The sequence below is a fragment of the Camelina sativa genome, chromosome 5, assembly GCF_030686135.1.
Source record: "Camelina sativa cultivar CO46 ecotype springtype chromosome 5, ASM3068613v1".
Taxonomy (NCBI): domain Eukaryota; kingdom Viridiplantae; phylum Streptophyta; class Magnoliopsida; order Brassicales; family Brassicaceae; genus Camelina; species Camelina sativa.
This window is the reverse complement of record NC_141884.1, coordinates 11,232,314-11,251,581: the sequence shown is the minus strand read 5'-3', so window position 1 is coordinate 11,251,581 and position 19,268 is coordinate 11,232,314. Positions and strand designations below refer to the sequence as shown.

Here is a 19,268-nt window from a genome sequence, read left to right as displayed (position 1 = left end):
GAAACTAACACCAAAATCTCAGAAAATATCAATTAAATATAAATAATAAGGAAATCAGAATCAAATAAATCTTTAATAATTTGTACTTGCCATAACTAATCGACAATTAAATAATTAGCAACTATGTTAGTACAAAATCAAAACAGTCACTAATATAACAACTAATGGATTTTTCTTAAAATATCTACCAATATAACAAATATTTTCCTATATCAAATTGCATTGATCACATTTGTAAACTTATTTTTTAAAATTACGAATTATAATTTTCCTAAACTACTAACCATTCAGAGTAATTTTAGGAATTATAACTATTAAAAAATATATTTTTAATGATAAGATTTTCCTATAACCTAAATGACAACTTATTTGTTTTTGTATAAATACTGCTTCTATTGACAAGCCAATCACTCGGATTCATCGATGTAGTTCTATTTAATTATTTTGGTGTTTTTTTTATTGTTTGGTAGTGTTATTTTGGTGTTTCTTTGGTTCCATTTTTTTTGCATGCCTCAACTTATTGATTTGTTTCGGATTTTTGTTCTCAGAGATTAACCCAGTGGCATCTTGAGTATGAAGTAAAAAGAAACTAGGAGGTGCAACTATTAAGTTAATTCACTAAACCAATAATTTATTAAATTCATGTATTATAGTCTCAAAATTACATGTAAACTAAAGTTATCATGTACATAAGATTAAGTTCATGTGAACATTAGGATAGAAGGTTATGATAATTTCATGCCTATATATATATATATATATATATATATATATATATATATATATATATATATATATATATATATTACTGAGAGTTTGATTCTGAGCGGTTAACAGGATAACGTAAATGCCATTTTTAAATAAATATGGCATCATCAGCTACATATATTGTACTAATATTTGTATACCAGATTCTTAATTTAATATTAGATTATGTTCTTAAGCCTATGTTTTTCACATTTTTTTGTGTGGTTATATAACATGTAAAGCAAAAATCATAGGAAAAACTGTTACGATGCTTTCAAGAAAAAACAATTCAGAATACATAAGCTATACCGCACCTTTTGCACAACTCCAAAGGTTTTATTTTTTTTATTATAACTTATATATTAAAAGGGAATATAATGTTACTGTAGTGGCAACCCTCAAGTTTTCAGTATTAAGGTCTGTTCGTTTCAACCCTCAAATTACAAGGTAGCGACTTAAAAATTAGTATCGCTAAAACTAAACCAACAACCGATTAAGAAAACGTGAACTTGAATGATTAAACGAACTGGCCCATAGTCTAATTAAATTTTTGAAATTGCATGATTAAAAGACTTTTAAAAATGATTTACAATTGTAATGTCTGTATTTTCTAAGGTAAAACATGTAGAAGTAAAATCAAGGCAATTCTTGACATGAAGTATACTTTACTGGTGATTGATTTTACTGTATTTATAGAGTTATATAGATGAAAACAACATGTAATTCTGTTACTAGATTTATGCATCTATCTACACATAGTGTAAGATATATATGTGTGGTATAAAAGATAAATTGTTTATTAATATATTACATAAATTATGAATTACATGTTTTGTTTTATATTTTAGGGATAAAATATTTTTGATTAGAAGAGAAAAAATCAAAAAGGTAATTGTATTTTTTGATCGTAAAGACCAGCTAATTTTTTTTTGACCCATTGGATCCTGGTCAAATAAACTTGTGGATCTGTTTACAAATTACAAAATAATTGAAACTAAATCAACAACTTGATAAGTAGCCAATATTTATGAAAGTCGCTTTTAAAAGTGTTCATAACTAATCAGATTATTAATTTTGATAATGTATATATGGAAACTTATTTAATTTTGGTAGTATATTATTTGATATTTCTAAAACAACCATCTAATTTAATATATATAGGGAATGAAACATGTAATTCGGAAAATAAATATATTATCTAAACTATTCTGAATAAAATATGAGGATGAGAATTTTGGGTAACACGAATTACATACATAACATTTACTTATGTGGAGTACATGAGATGGTTTTTTGTGGGTCAATATAATTTAATTTATTGCAGGGCAGACATATCAGACGAGTGTAATCTATTTGACAACTTTGTTTATGTCATCCGGTTCATGAATTTTTTGGTGTTTTTAATTGGTTTGATGGTTACCGAGTTTAACAGAATTCTAGCTGATCACTAATCCAGATCACAATCGATCCGGGTTCGCTATCATGTTGGTTCAAAATTTATGGTGAAGCAATAACAATTTTATGAAAGCTACCCAATATAAGTTTATGTTCTAAATGTCATATCAAATAGATATATCTACCAATAAAATGTTGTATATACAATTCTGAATCTCTTACATATTTTCTTATTTGTTGGACTAAAATATAAAATCTCAAATAGTTAAATTATTATTAAAACCTTAGTTATGCGATGGAAAAAACTTAACATATACATGATGAGACACATTTTCTGTCCCAAAATAAACATAACGTTTACTCTGACTACTTTTTTTTTTATTGTTGTTGTCTTTATTGATAACATAAACAAATTCGATCATTCTTTTTTTTTCTAAACCAAAAGTAAAGTTTGAATCTTAAATATTAATAACATTCTTAAAAAATAGTTTACAATCATATTAGTAAACTTAGTTTTTGAAATCAATTCCGCACGTACGTGCGGGTCTGAATCAAGTTTTGGTTTAAGTTTGAAACTTTTTTATTCCGTTTTGGGTGAGAATTTATATGCTTTCCGATAACTCTTTGAATGGAAAACTATTGGCTAACGTTACGTATATATTTACGAATTACGATCAAAATCTACAAGTTTCTTTGATGTTATTTATTTCAGAAAAATATGGTCTTTATAGAGCCAGATGGCTACATTTTTTAACGTTTTCTAACATTTGGTCCAATTTGAGTTTTGAAGGATGTTTAAAAGTCTTAGGATAAGGTCTCTGGACTAAAAGCACATGGACGATCGTAATCCATTTATTATATTATACTATGTTTTTTTTGTATACTAAACCATTTTATCGTGTGGAAGTTGATATATACATGATATAATTGTCAGATTAGCAGCATACATATTCTATACGTAACTATATCAAATTGTTGCTAAAATAAATCAGTCTATGAAGACCTAAAGGTCGTCGATCCCATTTATCAACCCAAACCCACTGATTGCATGTGATAACTCATATTTCATATTTGGTGAAGTGTGGGTACATACGCTCGTACCTAAAGGTCGTCGATCCCATTTATCAAGTGATGTTTGTTTACACATACAAAAGTCGTCGACCGAGGATATATCTATCTTTTAAGGTTAAAAACAAATCGGTCACATTGGTCGGAAAACAGGCTTAACCTTAAGTTTAGAATGTCTAAAGCACACATCAAAACATTTGGCTTTCTACGATAATACTAACTGCACAGATAACATACAACAATATTTTGATATATTGTAGCAATACATAACATGATCTGGTGACAAATCATTCATGAAAATGATTCCGCGGGAAAGATAAAAAAACCAAACAAAGATCTATTAAAGTAACATTAAACTGATAATAGGACGATGCGAGAATAAGATAAGATATTAAGATTATGAGTGCTTAGGTATGCCTAGATGTTCTAAGCAAATCGGTTACACACATCCAAATATACGTTCTAAGAAAAGTACCCAAAGATATATCTAGCAACCTCCTCCACCACCGCAACCTCCTCCACCACCGCAACCTCCTCCTCCGCAACCGCAACCGCCACCACCACCACCGCCACGCCAACAGCTACCTGAATCCTTCTTCTTTTTAGCGCAAGCAAAAACCGCCACGGTTACAAGTGATAAAGACAGAAGAAACATGAAGATCAAGAACAAAACATCACCAAAAGCATTAGCTCCTTTCATGTCTCAAACTAGCTGATGAAGAAACCTCTCTCTCTCTTTCTCTCTAACTTTTGTTTTTACTTTCTCTAGACTTTGTTTGAGATATTTACTTTCTCTAATGATATAAAGAGATGAAATTTGAATATTTTCACACCAATATTAATTGTCTCAATCATTCCTCTAGTGTCTAATTACGTCAATGTATTCAATTCAGTTCTGCAGTTTTCAGGTTTCCTTTCTAGTGCTATATATTAAAAACAAATTACAAAAGAACAAAACAAAGTCTAGTAGTAGAGAATAAAGAAGCAGTGTCACGTTATGGAGTATTATTGCCATAAAATCTCTGTTAACATGAGCTGTACATCACTTCAACAAGAAACCTCCCCCCAACAAGTGACAGACAATTATATCTCCAAAGCTTTTCTCTTTATCATTGAACCTTTTGATTCAGATTTACACAAATAATTATAAGAAAGAAAAAAGAACAAACTTTATTGGTCATTCCCCTTCTTTATTAATGTTGAGATTTACATGTAATTTGGTGTGAAAAATTTACAGTTTCTTCATTACCTCCACTGTGTTTTGGTCTTGCTATGCCTCTGGTATAGTGTTGAGTGTTTCCTGAAAGATTAAAGACATGTTTTATAAGTCTTTAACTTCAAAAAAAATTAGACACATTTGTAAAAAGTGAAGGGTTAAGATTCTTGTTTGTTTACCTTGGAGAAGCACACAAAACCTTGTTGTGTATTGGACGTTTTGACCATAGTTTCCCACTTTGGATTTGTTTGAACCTTGTTGTTGAAGTGATTCTCATCGCCAAAAGACTGTAACCATGTGAATGAGTTGTTCTTAGATGGTATTGTTGGTAATGTACGCTTTAACCAAGAATCTGAAGGAGCTTTTGGTAATGGTGGTGGAGGAACAGTGTGATAAGATGACCGATGATGAATCCTTGGACTTTTTTCAAGATTTTTTGTGATTCCCTGCAACTGGTCTTCAAGATTAATCTTCTTCTCCTTTGTAATCTCTACCACATTGGATTCTGGCACTGCAACAATAGCTTGATCAGGACACTCTTCAACTTTTACACTTGAGAATTTAGTGAAATCCTCATCTCTACTATCATTCATTTCCTTGGTGCTTTTAGATTCTGAGATAGCAGCTTCTTCATCGACTTCAGTCAAGTTCTGAACATCTTTGACAGGAACAATCTCTAGTGAAGGACACTCTTTTGATAAAGATTGCTTCTTGGTCTCATCTTGTACCTTCTTATCCACTGAATGAACAGTGTCTACATACAGAGTTTTCTCTGCCACAGGAGTCTCAGAGGAAGGTTCCCATGTATTATCATCGCTAGCCAAGAGCTCACCAAAATTTTTGCTGACTTTTGCGCGTGAAGCAGTGCCAAAGTTCTCAAGTTTTTCCTTTCCTTGTGGAATAGAAGATACTGATAAGGACTCACCTTGAGAAGACCCTTGTGCAACTAGCTTCAACTTACTCTTATCTTCATTGGTTTGTACCTTGTTCTGACTTTCATTAGTAGATGCAGGATCTTGATACTTAGAACGCATACGACGAACAGAAACAGCTCTTTGCGCCTGCATTCTCACAGATGGAACTGGATTCAATAGTCCTAAAGAGCTTCTCAAGCAGATTTGAGGGACTAATCCACAAACACCAGAAGCCATGCTGCTTGTATTTTCATCTTCCTCTTCTTCTTGATCTAGTGAATGATGGAACCGATACGGATTCTGCTCGACTTTGTTCTGTTTCTTCTTCAACTGCTTCACCGGTTCTTCTGGTTTAGGCGGTTTCCTAACAAGATGTGGAGATGTTTCTGAAGTCAAGGCTTTAGCTGCAGGCAAGAATCTCCCCATCATTAGATCCTGTGTCTGTCGATCACTAGATAAAGTCCCAAATGGCTCTACTAGTATTCCTGAACCATCCAAACCATTCACACCACTAACATTACTACAGTTGAAGAAGAATGACTCAGATCTTGAAAGTGTATCAGTTGCATCAAGATAGGTACCATCACTATCATAATCATCAAACCGTGAACTAGAACTCTTTGCATCCTCCACATGATATGATGATACATTATTACTAACAGTTTTGGTCTGGTGATCAGCTCTGGCTTCAGCTTTCCTCACTAACTCTACTCTCACTCTACCAGGAGGAAGCTTTGGCACAAAATGTGGCTCAACGTTACTTTGTAAAACCGGTTTCCTTTCGTCTTTCGGCTTTCCGGGTTGATGTTCCCATTGGAAAGGAACAGTTCCTGGATTTCTCACAGGACCTGACTTGATATCAGACTTGTAAACAGGTGGAGAAGGAAGAACCTTGTTGGTCACTGAATCAAAAGATCTTGTTTTGCTCTCAGATTCTGAAGTTTGCATAGGACGTCTGATGGATATAAGCGGCCGGTTGAAATCTAATTGCTTCTCTTCCATCATTAAGCTCCCCATTAACATGGATTGCTTCTGCATAATCAAAATCATCATTAGAAGACTTGTAATAACTTCAAACATGATGTAGTTTGCACAATAAACTCAATAGTGGTAAGTCTTGATGGAACTTATTCACCGCTTCTTGAAAACATATCAAGATTTGATCTTTCTTCGTTAATATGAAAACCCAACAAGAGTATGAAGCAAACAAATACAGACTCAAAGGTGAATCCAAAACCAATTTGAGAAATTAGTAAAAACAAACAAAGAAAAATATTTGATCTTTAGTTTCTTTTTTTCTTTCTAATCGAAATCTAAAAATACACAAGAGTATACGCAGATACGTATTCGTACTTATTGTGTATAAGAATCAGAAGCAGAAGACCAGAGAGGGTGAGAAGCCAAAGAGCTCAAGATTGTGTTTCTTTTAGAAGAAACAGAGTACAGAGTAATGATTAATAGTACTGCAGGAAGAAGAAGACGAAACAGAGACATAAAGATACATATAGAGAGAGAGAGGTGGGAAAAACGTACCAGTTAGAAAACGCGGAGTTGAAGATAGAGAGAGATGGAGAAGAAGAAGAAGAAAGAGATCAGAGAAGAGAAGACAAGTGAATGAAAATATTAATGAAGAGAGGAGAGGTGAGGTGAAACGAATATATGAGGTTGTCATATTCTTCCTACTTGTTTCTCTTTAGGCTGCCTCCGTCACTTTTGATTTGTCCCTTTCTTTGAATAATAACATCAGTTTTTCTTTTTAATTTTATATAAATACAGAATAATTGTTATATAATGCATGTTGATTAATTTAGTAATGCTAAAAATGGAATTTTATTTTTTCCTCTTTTTTTGTTCACACTAGTTGTTGCATTTTTCCTTATGTCTTTCTGTCTCTGTCATCATTTTTTTTCTACGTTCATCTCATGTGCTTGGTATAATAATAATTAATAGGGAGAATTTAGTGGGCATGCAAATATTATACCAGAGATGTTTTGTTTTGTTCCTCGAAATAATTTATACAGATCGTTTTCAAGTATGCTCATTAGTTGGAGATTTTCTATGATTAAATTAGGTATAGTTGGGAGATAACAATGAAATAAATCGGATAACTACCACATGGTGATTATGTTTTGAACTATTTTTAAAAATATGATACAAGATGGGACGATAAGTATATACTAATCTCTAAAGGTAAGGTAATGGCAACGAGATCTATACATTTCAAAAAGTAAATCTGTAAATGACATTAGTTATGACGAAAAAACAAAAAACAATGATATTATATATATGTTGAATAATACAAACATTTCTATTAGTAAGAATATAATAGTTTTCAGAAAACATGTTGCATATTGTGAATACATGTTCAAAATAAAAATAGTATCGATAAATCCAACATTCACAAATCAAATATGTGAATGCTAGATATATGTGAACAAATCCAGTATACTTTAAAACAAATAACAAAAATGTATATACTACTATAGAGTAGTGGGGAACAAAAAAAAAAAAAGAAAAGAAGAATAAATCTGATGCTAGGTTGTCAGAAGATTATATATAAACAAATAGAGAGTAGTGACCAAAACAAGAAAGAAAAGAACCTTTTTCTAACATTTGGAGTGTAGATAATGATACGTTAGTTAATAGAGTCATCAGATCTCAATTCTTTCGTCAGTGAATCCTGTGAGGAGGAGTGGTGTGGTCATCGGTTACTTTACATTTTGTATTTTTGGTATTTATTGACGTGCGTAATCCGTGATGGTGAAGTTGCACTATTTACTAATAAATTACTCCTTTTCGAATATGACCGACGTATCTGGTCTGGTGGTCCACTTATTACAGCCAAATTTCTTTCGTAGTCCGAGCCTTTAAAATAACAATTATCCGGAATGTCTTTCTTAATACTAGTTTAGAATTCTTATACGATGTGTTACACTTTTAACCCAAAAAAAAAAATTGGTATAAGATGTTCAAAACGGCTGGTAAGTATAGTGCTACACTGTGACTTCACGTTGAATTCATAAAACCTTTCTATCACAAAAATTTCAAGTTATAAAAAATCCAGCATATATAGCACTTGAATTCTTGAAAATTTAACTGAAGCATCCACGGATAAGCAGTTAATACACAAAGAAATAAATGAGGTAAAGACAGTGAAGTACGTCACTTCCTTTGGTCTCTCTTTCTTATCTTTTAAAATCTTCCTCTCATTTTAGTTTTTGTTTTTTCCCAATGATTTTTTGCAGTGATAGCTATTACTATTATGCAGTTTGACTTAAGCAGGTGAAGTGGAAAATGAATAAATTGTTAACAGGTTTCTTATCTTTTAGATTTGGATGGAATAATAAATACATCCGTGTAAGTCTATATTACAGGATACCATATAGTATTAGTACCTCCCCAAAATTCAAAATAAAAATGTTCTCCTACACGGAGTTGACATGTTTGAGATAATAACAGATCTAATATGTATATCAACGTACGTCTATACACTACTGTAGTTGTCATAATTAAGTTTACGCCAAAATAAAATAAAGAGTTGAAAAGAACGAACAACCATATAAAGATTGTTATATATATTTGCTGCGAAGAATAAGGTTGTTGTTCATTGAGAACTGTAAGTCGAAATGACCTTACAAATGGGCCAAAGGCTACTGAAGCTCTCGTGGCCCAACCAAGCTATTTTTTATTTTATTTTAAAATTTATTTGGCATACCCACAATTTATATTAAAAGAAAGAAAAAAAAAACTTTCAAAAACTTGTGATATTTGCCGGCAATCCATTATCCATGGCAGTGGTTTAAAGATGTGCATGGTTATCCGAAATGCTATTCTACAAGTCGTCGGGTATGGGCGTTTTTGGTCTGTTCAAGTATCTCAGCCAACTCGATGCATTTTTTGAAGTGCTTAATCTTTATTTGTTGTTGTCAACAAGTGCTTAATTAATTTATACGTGTTATTTGTCAATTTAGGGAGTGCGCTAGTATTAAGATGAACAGAAAAGATATTTATTGTAAAAGAGGGGGAAAGACGCGTGAGGAGGTCTCATCTGGCACGTGCATCAATTTTGTTTTTAACGTCCTTTTGCCGACAGTTTCTCTCTGTGATTCGTCCTAGTCGTACACACTCGTACACAGAGAGACAGACCTGTACCTTTCATTTTTCTTCTTTTCACTTTTCTCTTTTTTTTATTTCTTTCGGAATCTCAAACTCCTAGTGAATTTTGTACTAGAAATACATATACATAGTTATGTATATATAGTAATTTCCCGACATAATTAAAAAAATTTCCTGATATTTTACTTTTTTTTTTTTTTTTTTTTTTAAATATATAGTATAAAAATGTCACTAGTAAGATATTAAATACATAAATATAGAAAAGAGTAACGTATGAATAAATAAAGTAGGGTCCAATAAGAGGAAGCATTGACTTGGAAGCATATGAGACAGTCGATAGGCCCAACAGCCCATCGCCAGCTGGATTCCCCCAAATGTCACGTGACCTCTCTCCCCATCTCTCTTCACTATCTCCTTCCTTCCCACGTGATCCTTCCTCCTTCTTCTTCTTCTTCCTCAGACAAAAGGAGCGAAGCCTTCTCCGATTATGCTCTGTGTCCCCATTGTTATCTCCGGTATTATCGATTCTCCTCCTCTCCGATCCTATTTATCTTTTCACATTTTCTTTCTTTTTATATTTTGATCTTTATTATTAAAGGGTTGCTTTTTTTTTTTTTGATTGAATCATACGGATGCGTTTTTCTCGGTCATTGAATTTGTTGTTATCTGTAATGTGGGTTTGATGAATATGAGGGTTTCGTTAGTGCTCTCTCGTTTGTTATAGAGTTAAGCGTTTAAGAGGAAGTGTCCTTTGTAATTGGGCATTTGTGTTGTTGTTGGCTCTTTGATGTGAAATGAATGTATCATACAGCTAGAATTAGGTTTGAAAAATTTGTACCTTTTTGTGCGGGTTTGAGGTAAATGTCGAATCTTTTTTCTTGATATTTAAGTCTGTGGGCCAATTTTTAAACGAATTGATGACATAAAGTTTTTGCTTTTATGACTACAGTGTTCTTCTTCTTGGTTTTGCTTGCTCGTTTTTAACCAATCTTAGTTGAGGCAAAATTACAAACCTCGTTTTACCCATGTTCTTTGCTGTCTTACCACATTTTCAGCTAATTTCTCTGTCTAACAAAAAGGTTACATGTCTTTTTCTCATTTAGTGCAGAAAACAAGAGCAGATGGGTCAGATTCTACACCAATCAAAGTATTGTTCTCGATTTAGAAAGCCTTTTATGGGGTAAGAGATGGTGAAGGAAGAAAATTTTGATACAAAGGAATAAAAATAATATACCGAATTTTCTGAGAGAGAGAGATGGAAGAGAGACGAGATGAATCATCAAGCCCTACACAGCAGGGATCTTCAGAACTTGCTGAAAGGGTTAAGTCGCTTTCTTTTGAACCTCAAGGTGAAGCTTTGAGTAAGGATTCCCCTAGAAGTGTTGAGCAGGATTGCTCTCCTGGTCAGAGAGCATCACAGCATCTTTGGAATACCGGAATGCTCTCTGAACCGGTTCCTAATGGCTTCTACTCAGTTGTTCCGGTGAGCGGTATTTTCGTTTTCAGTTTTTTCTTCGCTTGTGTACGCTGGCTTTCGTGCCTTTGGGGATCTGTCTTAGTAGGAAGATACAGTTTCTGATGTCAATTTTTGCTCCAGGATAAGAGAGTAAAGGAACTATATAATAGACTACCTACTCCGAGTGAGCTTCATGCTTTGGGAGAGGAAGGTGTCAGAATTGAAGTTATTCTTGTTGATTTTCAAAAAGATAAGAAGATCGCAATGCTAAAACAGTTGATCACTACACTTGTCAGCGGCTCAAATCCTGCTTTGGTGATCAAGAAAATAGCTGGAACGGTAGGAATTCTGTAATGAATCTTCCCTCTTTGTCACAGTTTCTCATTGCATATTCTCGTATTTGGGCATTTATTTCTTAAACCGTGTCCATTTTTATGTTTTATTGCACTCTCTGCCAGTGATTTTCTCTAAATTTATTTCTTGCTCTGGATATACTGTTACCTCAATTTCTGTTTTTATTAATAAGGAAAAGGGAGTTGATGCCATCATGCAATTCTTTTAGCAACAATGAGATATATTCATTTGTGGCTCTGGTTGGAAGTTGATGGAAAGTTCTATGTTTGTTAGTGCCCTTTTACCTATAAAATTCATTCTCCTCAAACAGGTATCTGACTTTTACAAACGTCCAACACTGGAAAGCCCTTCAAAACTTGCTCTAGAGGAAAATGCGTTCTTGTTTGAAAACCATGGTGCTCAGTTGCTTGGCCAAATTAAGCGTGGTTGTTGTCGAGCTCGAGCAATTTTGTTCAAAGTTTTAGCTGATACTGTAGGACTCGAAAGTCGGCTGGTGGTGGTGAGCCTTAGTTTCTGATAATTCATTTTTTTTGCTTTCTTTAGCTGCATTTTTGAATATGTTGCAAAAAGAAAATTTGCAGATGATTGGATATTATGCTATATGTCTTTTATTACTCAAATCAGTTTCCCTTTTGATTCACATGAGCAGGGTCTGCCTAGTGATGGGACTGTGGATTGCATGGACTCTAACAAACACATGTCTGTTATAGTTGTGCTGAATTCCGTTGAACTACTTGTTGATCTAATTCGGTTTCCTGGTCAGTTGGTACCACGATCAGCCAAGGCAATTTTCATGTCACATATCTCACCTGCTGGAGAGAGTGATTCTGCAGAAAACGACTCTTGTGACTCACCTCTGGAGCCAAATAGTCCTTTATATGAGAGAAGAGATCCTGAGAGGTCCGCTTCCGTTGTGTGATTTTCTTTCTAAAACATATTACAATAAGATCATTCTAGAACGTCTCTTGTGATAAGCTTTCCCTGGAGTGATAAATCGTTTCCTATGCTACAGTACAGAAAAAGATGATAATCTTCAATTTCATCGGAAGTTAGAAGGATATCCAAATGCATCCGGTTCATCACTGCGTAATTTGATGCTCAGACCTGCTATTGAAAGGAAATTGAGGTAACTATTATGACAAGTTGTATAATGGAATCAGTACAATGATTGGTATAATAGAAATGTGCTTTTTTTCCTTCAGCAACACCTCACACAGTGAACCAAATGTTGCCACTGTATTCTGGAGACGTAGCCGCAGAAAAGTGATTGCTGAACAGAGAACAGCTAGCTCAAGGTATTTTCGGGCATTTTTGTTGCTTCTATATTTAAATCTCCTTATAAAAATGTTTCCGGGCCTGTGTGATTAGCGATTCTGTATGAGTTTTATTAAGTGTGTCTTTAGAGATATTACCCAACTGATTGTTTTCTCTATACCCAACTGATGAAAGTTGGCCATTTGTTACATTTGCAGCCCAGAACACCCATCTATGCGATCACGTGGACGATCAATATTGAGTTCTGGCAGAAATTCATATAGGGATTACGCTGGTGATGCATCTCCTTCAAGGTAGCTCATTCTTATGGTAGTACATGCCAAAATGTTTACAGGATCGATCAATCTTTGCTGGATTTTTCTTATCTTACATGTTAATGCTCAAGGATCAGTATTAGTCTGTGTTTTTCACTCCAATGCTGTGATATTAATATTTACAAATTTTGCATTGTTTCAGTATCCTGATCTGATTATCACTAGATGCCTACACAATATGTTTATTTCATTGGCTATGTAAGCAATTTTTAATATTATCTAGCTTTCAAACAGTTCATCCACATCAGAAATTCGTAAAACTAGACGGCGAAGTTTTAGGATCACACCAGAGATTGGGGATGACATTGCAAGGTTGGTATTATTATCCATGTGCATTGTTTCTTTTTTCATTTAGCAGCATTTGGTCAGTACCAGCGTGCATATTGAAGGCTCTATATTGAAGTATTTTTGTCAATCTAAGTTGATCAAGTATTATGGAAATTTGGCATGAGTTATTTAAAATGCAAAACTGCAATCACCAAACTCTAAAATGCTTAGGTTTCTGTAAGATGGTTATAGGATGACCATGGATCTATATATTTACCCTCATAGTCATAAAAGCTTTGTGATAATGGTACTGAGAATCGTGAGGAAGAACTCATAAGGAATTAGCTGTGATTTTATGATTTGCTTGTGTATTGACTCTCATGTTTCAAATTATTGAAGCGCTGTACGAGAAATGTATGAGAAATCAAAGCAAAACCGTCTCTTGCATGGCCGAGAGGATGAAAACAGTTCAGGTATCGATAACAATGTAAGTTTGGGCTCTGATATCCATAATCTTTTCCCATTGTTTAACCGGTCTAAAGTTCTGAGTTGCTCCAGAGGGTCTCTGCACAAGATATTGAATCTATGAGCTCGTACCTCTAAATTTCTTGTGATTCTGGTTTGTGTTTTCTCAGGTGTCCGGTCTACATCTTGATGATGAGTTAAATTCTAAGAAGACAATGTCATTGCCGTCATCTCCCCATGCTTACAGGTGTCAAACATTTGGACGAAGAGGGCCTTCAGAATTTGCAGTCAAGGATACATGGAATAAAGTGGTTGAGTCTTCCACATTGCAGAATCAGCCTTTATTACCCTATCAAGAATGGGACATTGACTTCTCAGAGTTGACTGTTGGAACTCGGGTGGGAATAGGTAAGCTACTCCAAATTACTACTACCTTTGATATAGACAAATGTAGTTAAGCAAGTGTAAGTTCATTTTGACTAGCCAATTAGTGTTAATCACGGATCCCTAAAATTTGATGTTTATGTCATAAAGAAATAGCATAAGCAAAGACAAATTTCTGACCAAAGAAAAAAACAGGAGGACGGTTTATCTAGACAAATAAACAATTTCTTAGTTGTAGCAAAAAACTTGTAATATCTAAACAGTTGATCTTTATAATCTAATATATACTGTAAAGTTCACAGGGAACTATTGTGCCATATTAAAAAAAAATCTGTAATCTTTTGAGATATCCAATAGGTAATACAGCAAAAGATGGCTGTATTCTTGCCTTTACACAAGAGTGTTGTGTGCAAATATTCTTTTAATCACGGACACATGATTCTTCTGTAAACTAAACTATAGATAAATGAGGTATGAGGCTTATCTTGTATGCCATGTCCAACATTTTTTGCAAATCCACATCTCTGTTATATTGATTCTCTGTTTGTCCATATTAACTAAATCTCAAAAACTTCATGTAAAGAAACATTGTCTTATATGTTGTATCTAGGATTTTTTGGTGAAGTTTTTCGCGGGGTATGGAATGGGACAGATGTTGCAATTAAATTGTTTCTCGAGCAAGATCTTACTGCCGAAAACATGGAAGATTTCTGCAATGAGATATCAATTCTCAGGTATTTTGTTACCAAATCCTTGGTCATTCTTGGATCAATCCCTATGTACATCTACTAATGATTTTGCATGTTCTGGCATCTGTGGTTCTCTCTATAGCCGCGTTCGCCACCCAAATGGTGATTTTCTTTTCCTTATGTTCCCTCGCTTTTTATCTTGTCATCGTTAACAAGTAATTATCAAATAATTCGTGACTCGTGATTTATGTTACTGCAGTTGTATTATTTCTCGGTGCATGCACAAAACCTCCACGCTTATCCATGATCACGGAATACATGGAGCTGGGATCTTTGTATTATTTGATCCACATGAGTGGTCAAAAGAAGAAACTTAGCTGGCACAGAAGGCTCAGGATGCTAAGAGACATCTGCAGGTACATAGCTTGCTTCAATTTGTTTTGTTCCTTGTTTGCCTTTGATGTTCATGAAAGTGTGGATCATGGTTTGTGAGTCTCTGAGGATTAGTAGAATTTGCATGCAGAACGCATGAACTATGATGTATATTAGGGTGCAGTACTGACTACTTGTGGCTTCTGTCATCTTTCTTTTTAGTTATCAGTTCCTTATTAAGTATTAATTTTATCTTAGTGGAGTGAGCAAAAACATAAATGACTTCCACTGAAGAAAGATAGGCTCAGTTACACTCTTATACATGAGAAACAGGGATCAAGTCACATAATTTGTTTTGTTCTGTGATTCCTTGCATATTTCCCTTGATTATATGTTTTAAGCTACATATGCTTATCTCATGCTGTTTTGTATTTCTTATGGGATGCTTAAGGGGTTTGATGTGCATACACCGGATGAAGATAGTTCACCGTGACCTAAAGAGTGCCAACTGTCTAGTGGACAAACATTGGACAGTCAAGATATGTGATTTTGGGCTCTCAAGAATAATGACTGATGAAAATATGAAGGACACGTCATCTGCTGGCACACCAGAGTGGATGGCTCCAGAACTCATTCGCAACAAGCCTTTCACAGAGAAATGTGATATCTTTAGTCTTGGGGTCATAATGTGGGAACTTTCTACTTTACGTAAACCATGGGAAGGAGTTCCACCTGAAAAGGTATAATATGCTGTACCATATGTCTATTCTCTCATTCACCACTTCGTTCAGGGTAAATAATTTCATTTGTTTGGAATGTGAATTTGATTACTGATAGAATGTCGTCTCTTAGGTTGTCTTTGCTGTTGCGCATGAAGGGTCACGTTTGGAGATTCCTGAAGGTCCACTCAGCAAATTGATTGCAGGTTTAATGTTGTTGAAGGCCACTTTAGTCGATCTTTTTGTTTATTCTCTCATGTTTCTCAACTGCTACAGTCTGAGTAAAGTTAACCACCAAATCTTCTCTGCAGATTGTTGGGCAGAGCCTGAGGAACGCCCAAACTGTGAAGAGATACTTAGAGGCTTGCTCGATTGTGAGTACACGCTGTGCTAACACCAATTCCTTTTCGGGGATAATGAACTGAAGATGTTTTGGCTCAAAAAGCAGCCCAGCTTCTTTATAAATCACTGCGCTTAAATTATCAACCGGAGTGGCATAACTCTAAAGATGAAGAGAACTTAGAGGATACTAAAATGAGAGAATTCATAGTTCAGTGTGGATAGCTGTGGAACAGGCAGAGGCACCAAATGTAGGACAGAAACAAGAATGTCTTTAAGCTGCCTCTGGTTTGATTCATGGTCTCACAGGCAGTGAGTGTTCTTTTTGTTGGTTCTTGAAAGAGCATTTTGGTCTATTTGTAAGAAAATATATACACTATTCTTTGTTTTGGAAAAATAAAGAGCTCTTTGATTTGTATCGTCTTCACGGTTTCACCCACTCTGTCTCTCTCTCTCGTGTCTTAGCCACTTTCTTCTTTCATCTCGTATCAAGCATTCGATAATCCTACTTTATGGACTCACATATGTACCATTAAGTCCTTTATACATATATAAGACTTTACAAAACGTACAAATGAGTAAAATATACACATAACATAACAGTTTACTTTTAGTTATTTTTGCTTAAATATACTAAATTCATGTCATAATATTCTTTTAAAGAAATCATTATTATTATTAACAGTATCTATATTATGATTAAACTTTTACTTTTATGTTGTTAACTTGTTATGCTTCAAACAAAATCTGAGATGATCGGGTCAATCATCCAGTATAATGATAAAGATATTGGTCGGCAAGCACTATCAGCTCCAGTTTCAGTTTGTATCGGAAGACGTGAACCCATGTCAAATGGAATATTTACAGCTTAGACCAAATTAATAGAAAATTAGCCTTCATCTTCATTATTATTTTTATTTAACTTATCTATACATTGAATTTTCATTTGACATTAACAATGTAATTACAACTAATATACTAGTATTTTCTACAATATTTCTAATTTAATGAAAATCTGTGGCAGCAGAGTTTTTTCTTTTGTTCTTCCAAATAGTAAAACCATGTTTTATGCCTTTTTCATATATCGCTTCGAAGCTTTTTTTCTTTTGTCAATTTCCAGGAAAGAGTTTAGATTTGTCCTTTATGTTTTCAGTCAAACGAATTTTTTTAAAAAAGAAGATTAGAATAGAGGACTCATTTTTCTCCTGTAGGATAAACATAAAAGGCAATATAAAAGTGAAATCAAATCTTAATGGGATCCACGTTAATTTGATTGCTAGTTAATTCCAATGCACTCATTCTAAATCATTAGGGCCGATCATAGGGGTGTAAACGTACAGTTTGCTTCTTTGGTTTATTATAATAATACTATTAAATTACAGTACTTAATAATCTCTTGTTGTTTAAGGTCGTAAATATATAATTTTAATATTTAGATGATTGGATCCCTTTAATTCTTTACTTGACATAAATATATCAAATCAAATTCAAATTACTCACCTTTTAAAGTGGTAAAGACCAACACCAACACCGTCACATAGCAATGTAATTATATTTGTATATTATAGTGTTTACTAGATAATATGTCTTACGCATCACGTGAGTTTGAAATTAATATAATAAAAATTATATATTTTTAAATAAGTTTAGTAAATTATTGAATAAATTAATTATTTAATAGTTTATATTACATAAATATTTTTTAAATAAGTAATTTTCAAAAAATGTACAAAAATTAAAAAAAAATTCTCAATTATGATTTTATAGCTTTCTTAGTTCATTCAATAGTTTTTCCACTGTCCAAAAAATGCAAGAAAACTTATATATTATTTATTATATTATTTAGATTCATTATGAAAATAAATATTATTCGAGATGATTAATCAAAAATTAAAGATGCTTTTATGAGATGATTGATGAATTCATATATAAAAATCATATAGAAAATGATTTCATTATACCTGTATAAGTGAGATCAAAACCTAACTTATGTATATTTACAATTCACAATAATTTGGTTTTAATAAATTAATATAAACATATTATATATATATATATATATATATGTTAATTAACTATATATTGATCAATGATATATGATTAGAATAATATTAATAAGTGAATACAAAAATAATTACATGATAATTTAATGTGAATTATTTGTTTTAAAATGAATAAAAAATAAAAGCAAATAATATGCGACATATCTTAAGGATGACAAGTAGAATTGAAAATAAAACTATACATCTTAATGTTCATAATATAGGAATAATATATATGTAGTACTAATATCCCAAAAAAAATTAAGAACAATTTAGATGATAGAAAAATTAAATATTTCATCATATTTTAAAACAAAATTATCACATATATATATATATATGTATATATCATATCTTACATATATATATCATAAACACATGTTAAACTTCTTATAAACATAATAGCATATGCTACACATATATTAAACTCTTGAGGCGATTCTTTTGAGCCCTGCACCTGATGTTGAGTTTCCTATCACGCCTCCAACTGCCATTCATGAGAACCAGACTGGCTTCTACCGGTTTAATGTTGTAATCACCCGTGACAACAATATGTGGGATGTGCTGCTAGACGGTCCACGTGGTGCTAGGCGCAGTGTTGTGTCCTCTACCTGGGTAAGCAAATATTAACATAGTTAAATATTTCATCATATTTTCTAACAAAATTATCACATATATATATATATATATATCATATCTTACATATATATATATATATATATATATATCATAAACACATGTTGAACTTCTTATAAACATAATAGAATATGCTACACATATGTTGAACTCATACATAAAGTTTATAAGAATTACAAAAATGCAATAATTAAATATTAATATCTTTTATTATTTATTCTATTTTTAATTGTTGTTAATCATTCATTAGAATGCTATAAATACTATGGAGGTGAAAAATATAACATAAACAAAAACAAATAGTTTCAATTAATTAAAATTTAGTGCCTTAAAATATGAATATGATTATAAATATAAGAGTTATAAAATATTTGATAGAATATATAAGTTAATAAAATATGTGAAAAATTCATAAAAATAAATTTATTGTGAATAAAGAACTGATTTTTTTTGGTTTGGATATAAAAATTTGAAATTACTATACATATAAATATATGACA

At 32.8% G+C, this 19,268-nt stretch overlaps 2 protein-coding genes across 10 annotated transcripts; one reads left to right on the top strand and one right to left on the bottom strand.

Annotated features, from left to right (window-relative positions):
• Positions 1-3,550: 3,550 nt before the first annotated feature.
• On the bottom strand, positions 3,551-7,049 carry LOC147943565 (uncharacterized). 4 transcript variants are annotated; one of them, XM_087449908.1, is made up of 4 exons: positions 6,874-6,992; positions 4,606-6,372; positions 4,460-4,510; positions 4,193-4,328 (listed from the first exon to the last, which is right to left on the bottom strand). In XM_087449908.1, the coding sequence occupies exons 2-3, from the start codon at positions 6,361-6,363 to the stop codon at positions 4,481-4,483; spliced, it is 1,788 nt and encodes a 595-aa protein (XP_087306034.1). In that variant the 5' UTR covers positions 6,364-6,372; positions 6,874-6,992; the 3' UTR covers positions 4,193-4,328; positions 4,460-4,480. The 4 variants fall into 4 exon arrangements, with proteins under 4 accessions (XP_087306033.1, XP_087306034.1, XP_087306032.1 ...); XM_087449907.1 differs by having other exon boundaries at positions 3,551-4,510; positions 6,874-7,049; XM_087449906.1 differs by lacking the exon at positions 6,874-6,992 and having other exon boundaries at positions 4,606-6,408.
• A 2,590-nt stretch (positions 7,050-9,639) lies between these two features.
• Positions 9,640-16,510, top strand: LOC104786529 (serine/threonine-protein kinase CTR1-like). Of its 6 annotated transcripts, none has more exons than XM_087449903.1 (17): positions 9,640-9,971; positions 10,565-10,939; positions 11,054-11,251; positions 11,577-11,765; positions 11,916-12,166; positions 12,284-12,392; positions 12,469-12,561; positions 12,739-12,834; positions 13,090-13,167; positions 13,522-13,609; positions 13,758-13,995; positions 14,582-14,705; positions 14,803-14,822; positions 14,920-15,076; positions 15,484-15,772; positions 15,885-15,957; positions 16,063-16,510. In XM_087449903.1, the coding sequence occupies exons 5-17, from the start codon at positions 12,145-12,147 to the stop codon at positions 16,143-16,145; spliced, it is 1,470 nt and encodes a 489-aa protein (XP_087306029.1). In that variant the 5' UTR covers positions 9,640-9,971; positions 10,565-10,939; positions 11,054-11,251; positions 11,577-11,765; positions 11,916-12,144; the 3' UTR covers positions 16,146-16,510. The 6 variants fall into 6 exon arrangements, 4 of the variants coding, with proteins under 4 accessions (XP_087306029.1, XP_087306027.1, XP_087306026.1 ...); XR_015556690.1 differs by having other exon boundaries at positions 9,773-9,971; positions 10,560-10,939; positions 12,279-12,392; positions 13,522-13,595; XM_087449901.1 differs by having other exon boundaries at positions 9,783-9,971; positions 12,279-12,392.
• Positions 16,511-19,268: the final 2,758 nt, after the last annotated feature.

Excerpts from the sequence above, each read along its gene's own strand:
- LOC147943565 (XM_087449905.1), bottom strand. The coding sequence starts at position 6,393 with ATGATGATTTTGATTATGCAGAAGCAATCCATGTTAATGGGGAGCTTA. Across the intron at positions 4,511-4,605 it reads GTTTTGTGTGCTTCTCCAAG|GAAACACTCAACACTATACC; the intron begins GTAAACAAACAA and ends TTAATCTTTCAG.
- LOC104786529 (XM_087449901.1), top strand. The coding sequence starts at position 10,712 with ATGGAAGAGAGACGAGATGAATCATCAAGCCCTACACAGCAGGGATCT. Across the intron at positions 12,167-12,278 it reads GAGAGAAGAGATCCTGAGAG|TACAGAAAAAGATGATAATC; the intron begins GTCCGCTTCCGT and ends CCTATGCTACAG. Across the intron at positions 13,168-13,521 it reads ATTGGGGATGACATTGCAAG|CGCTGTACGAGAAATGTATG; the intron begins GTTGGTATTATT and ends AAATTATTGAAG.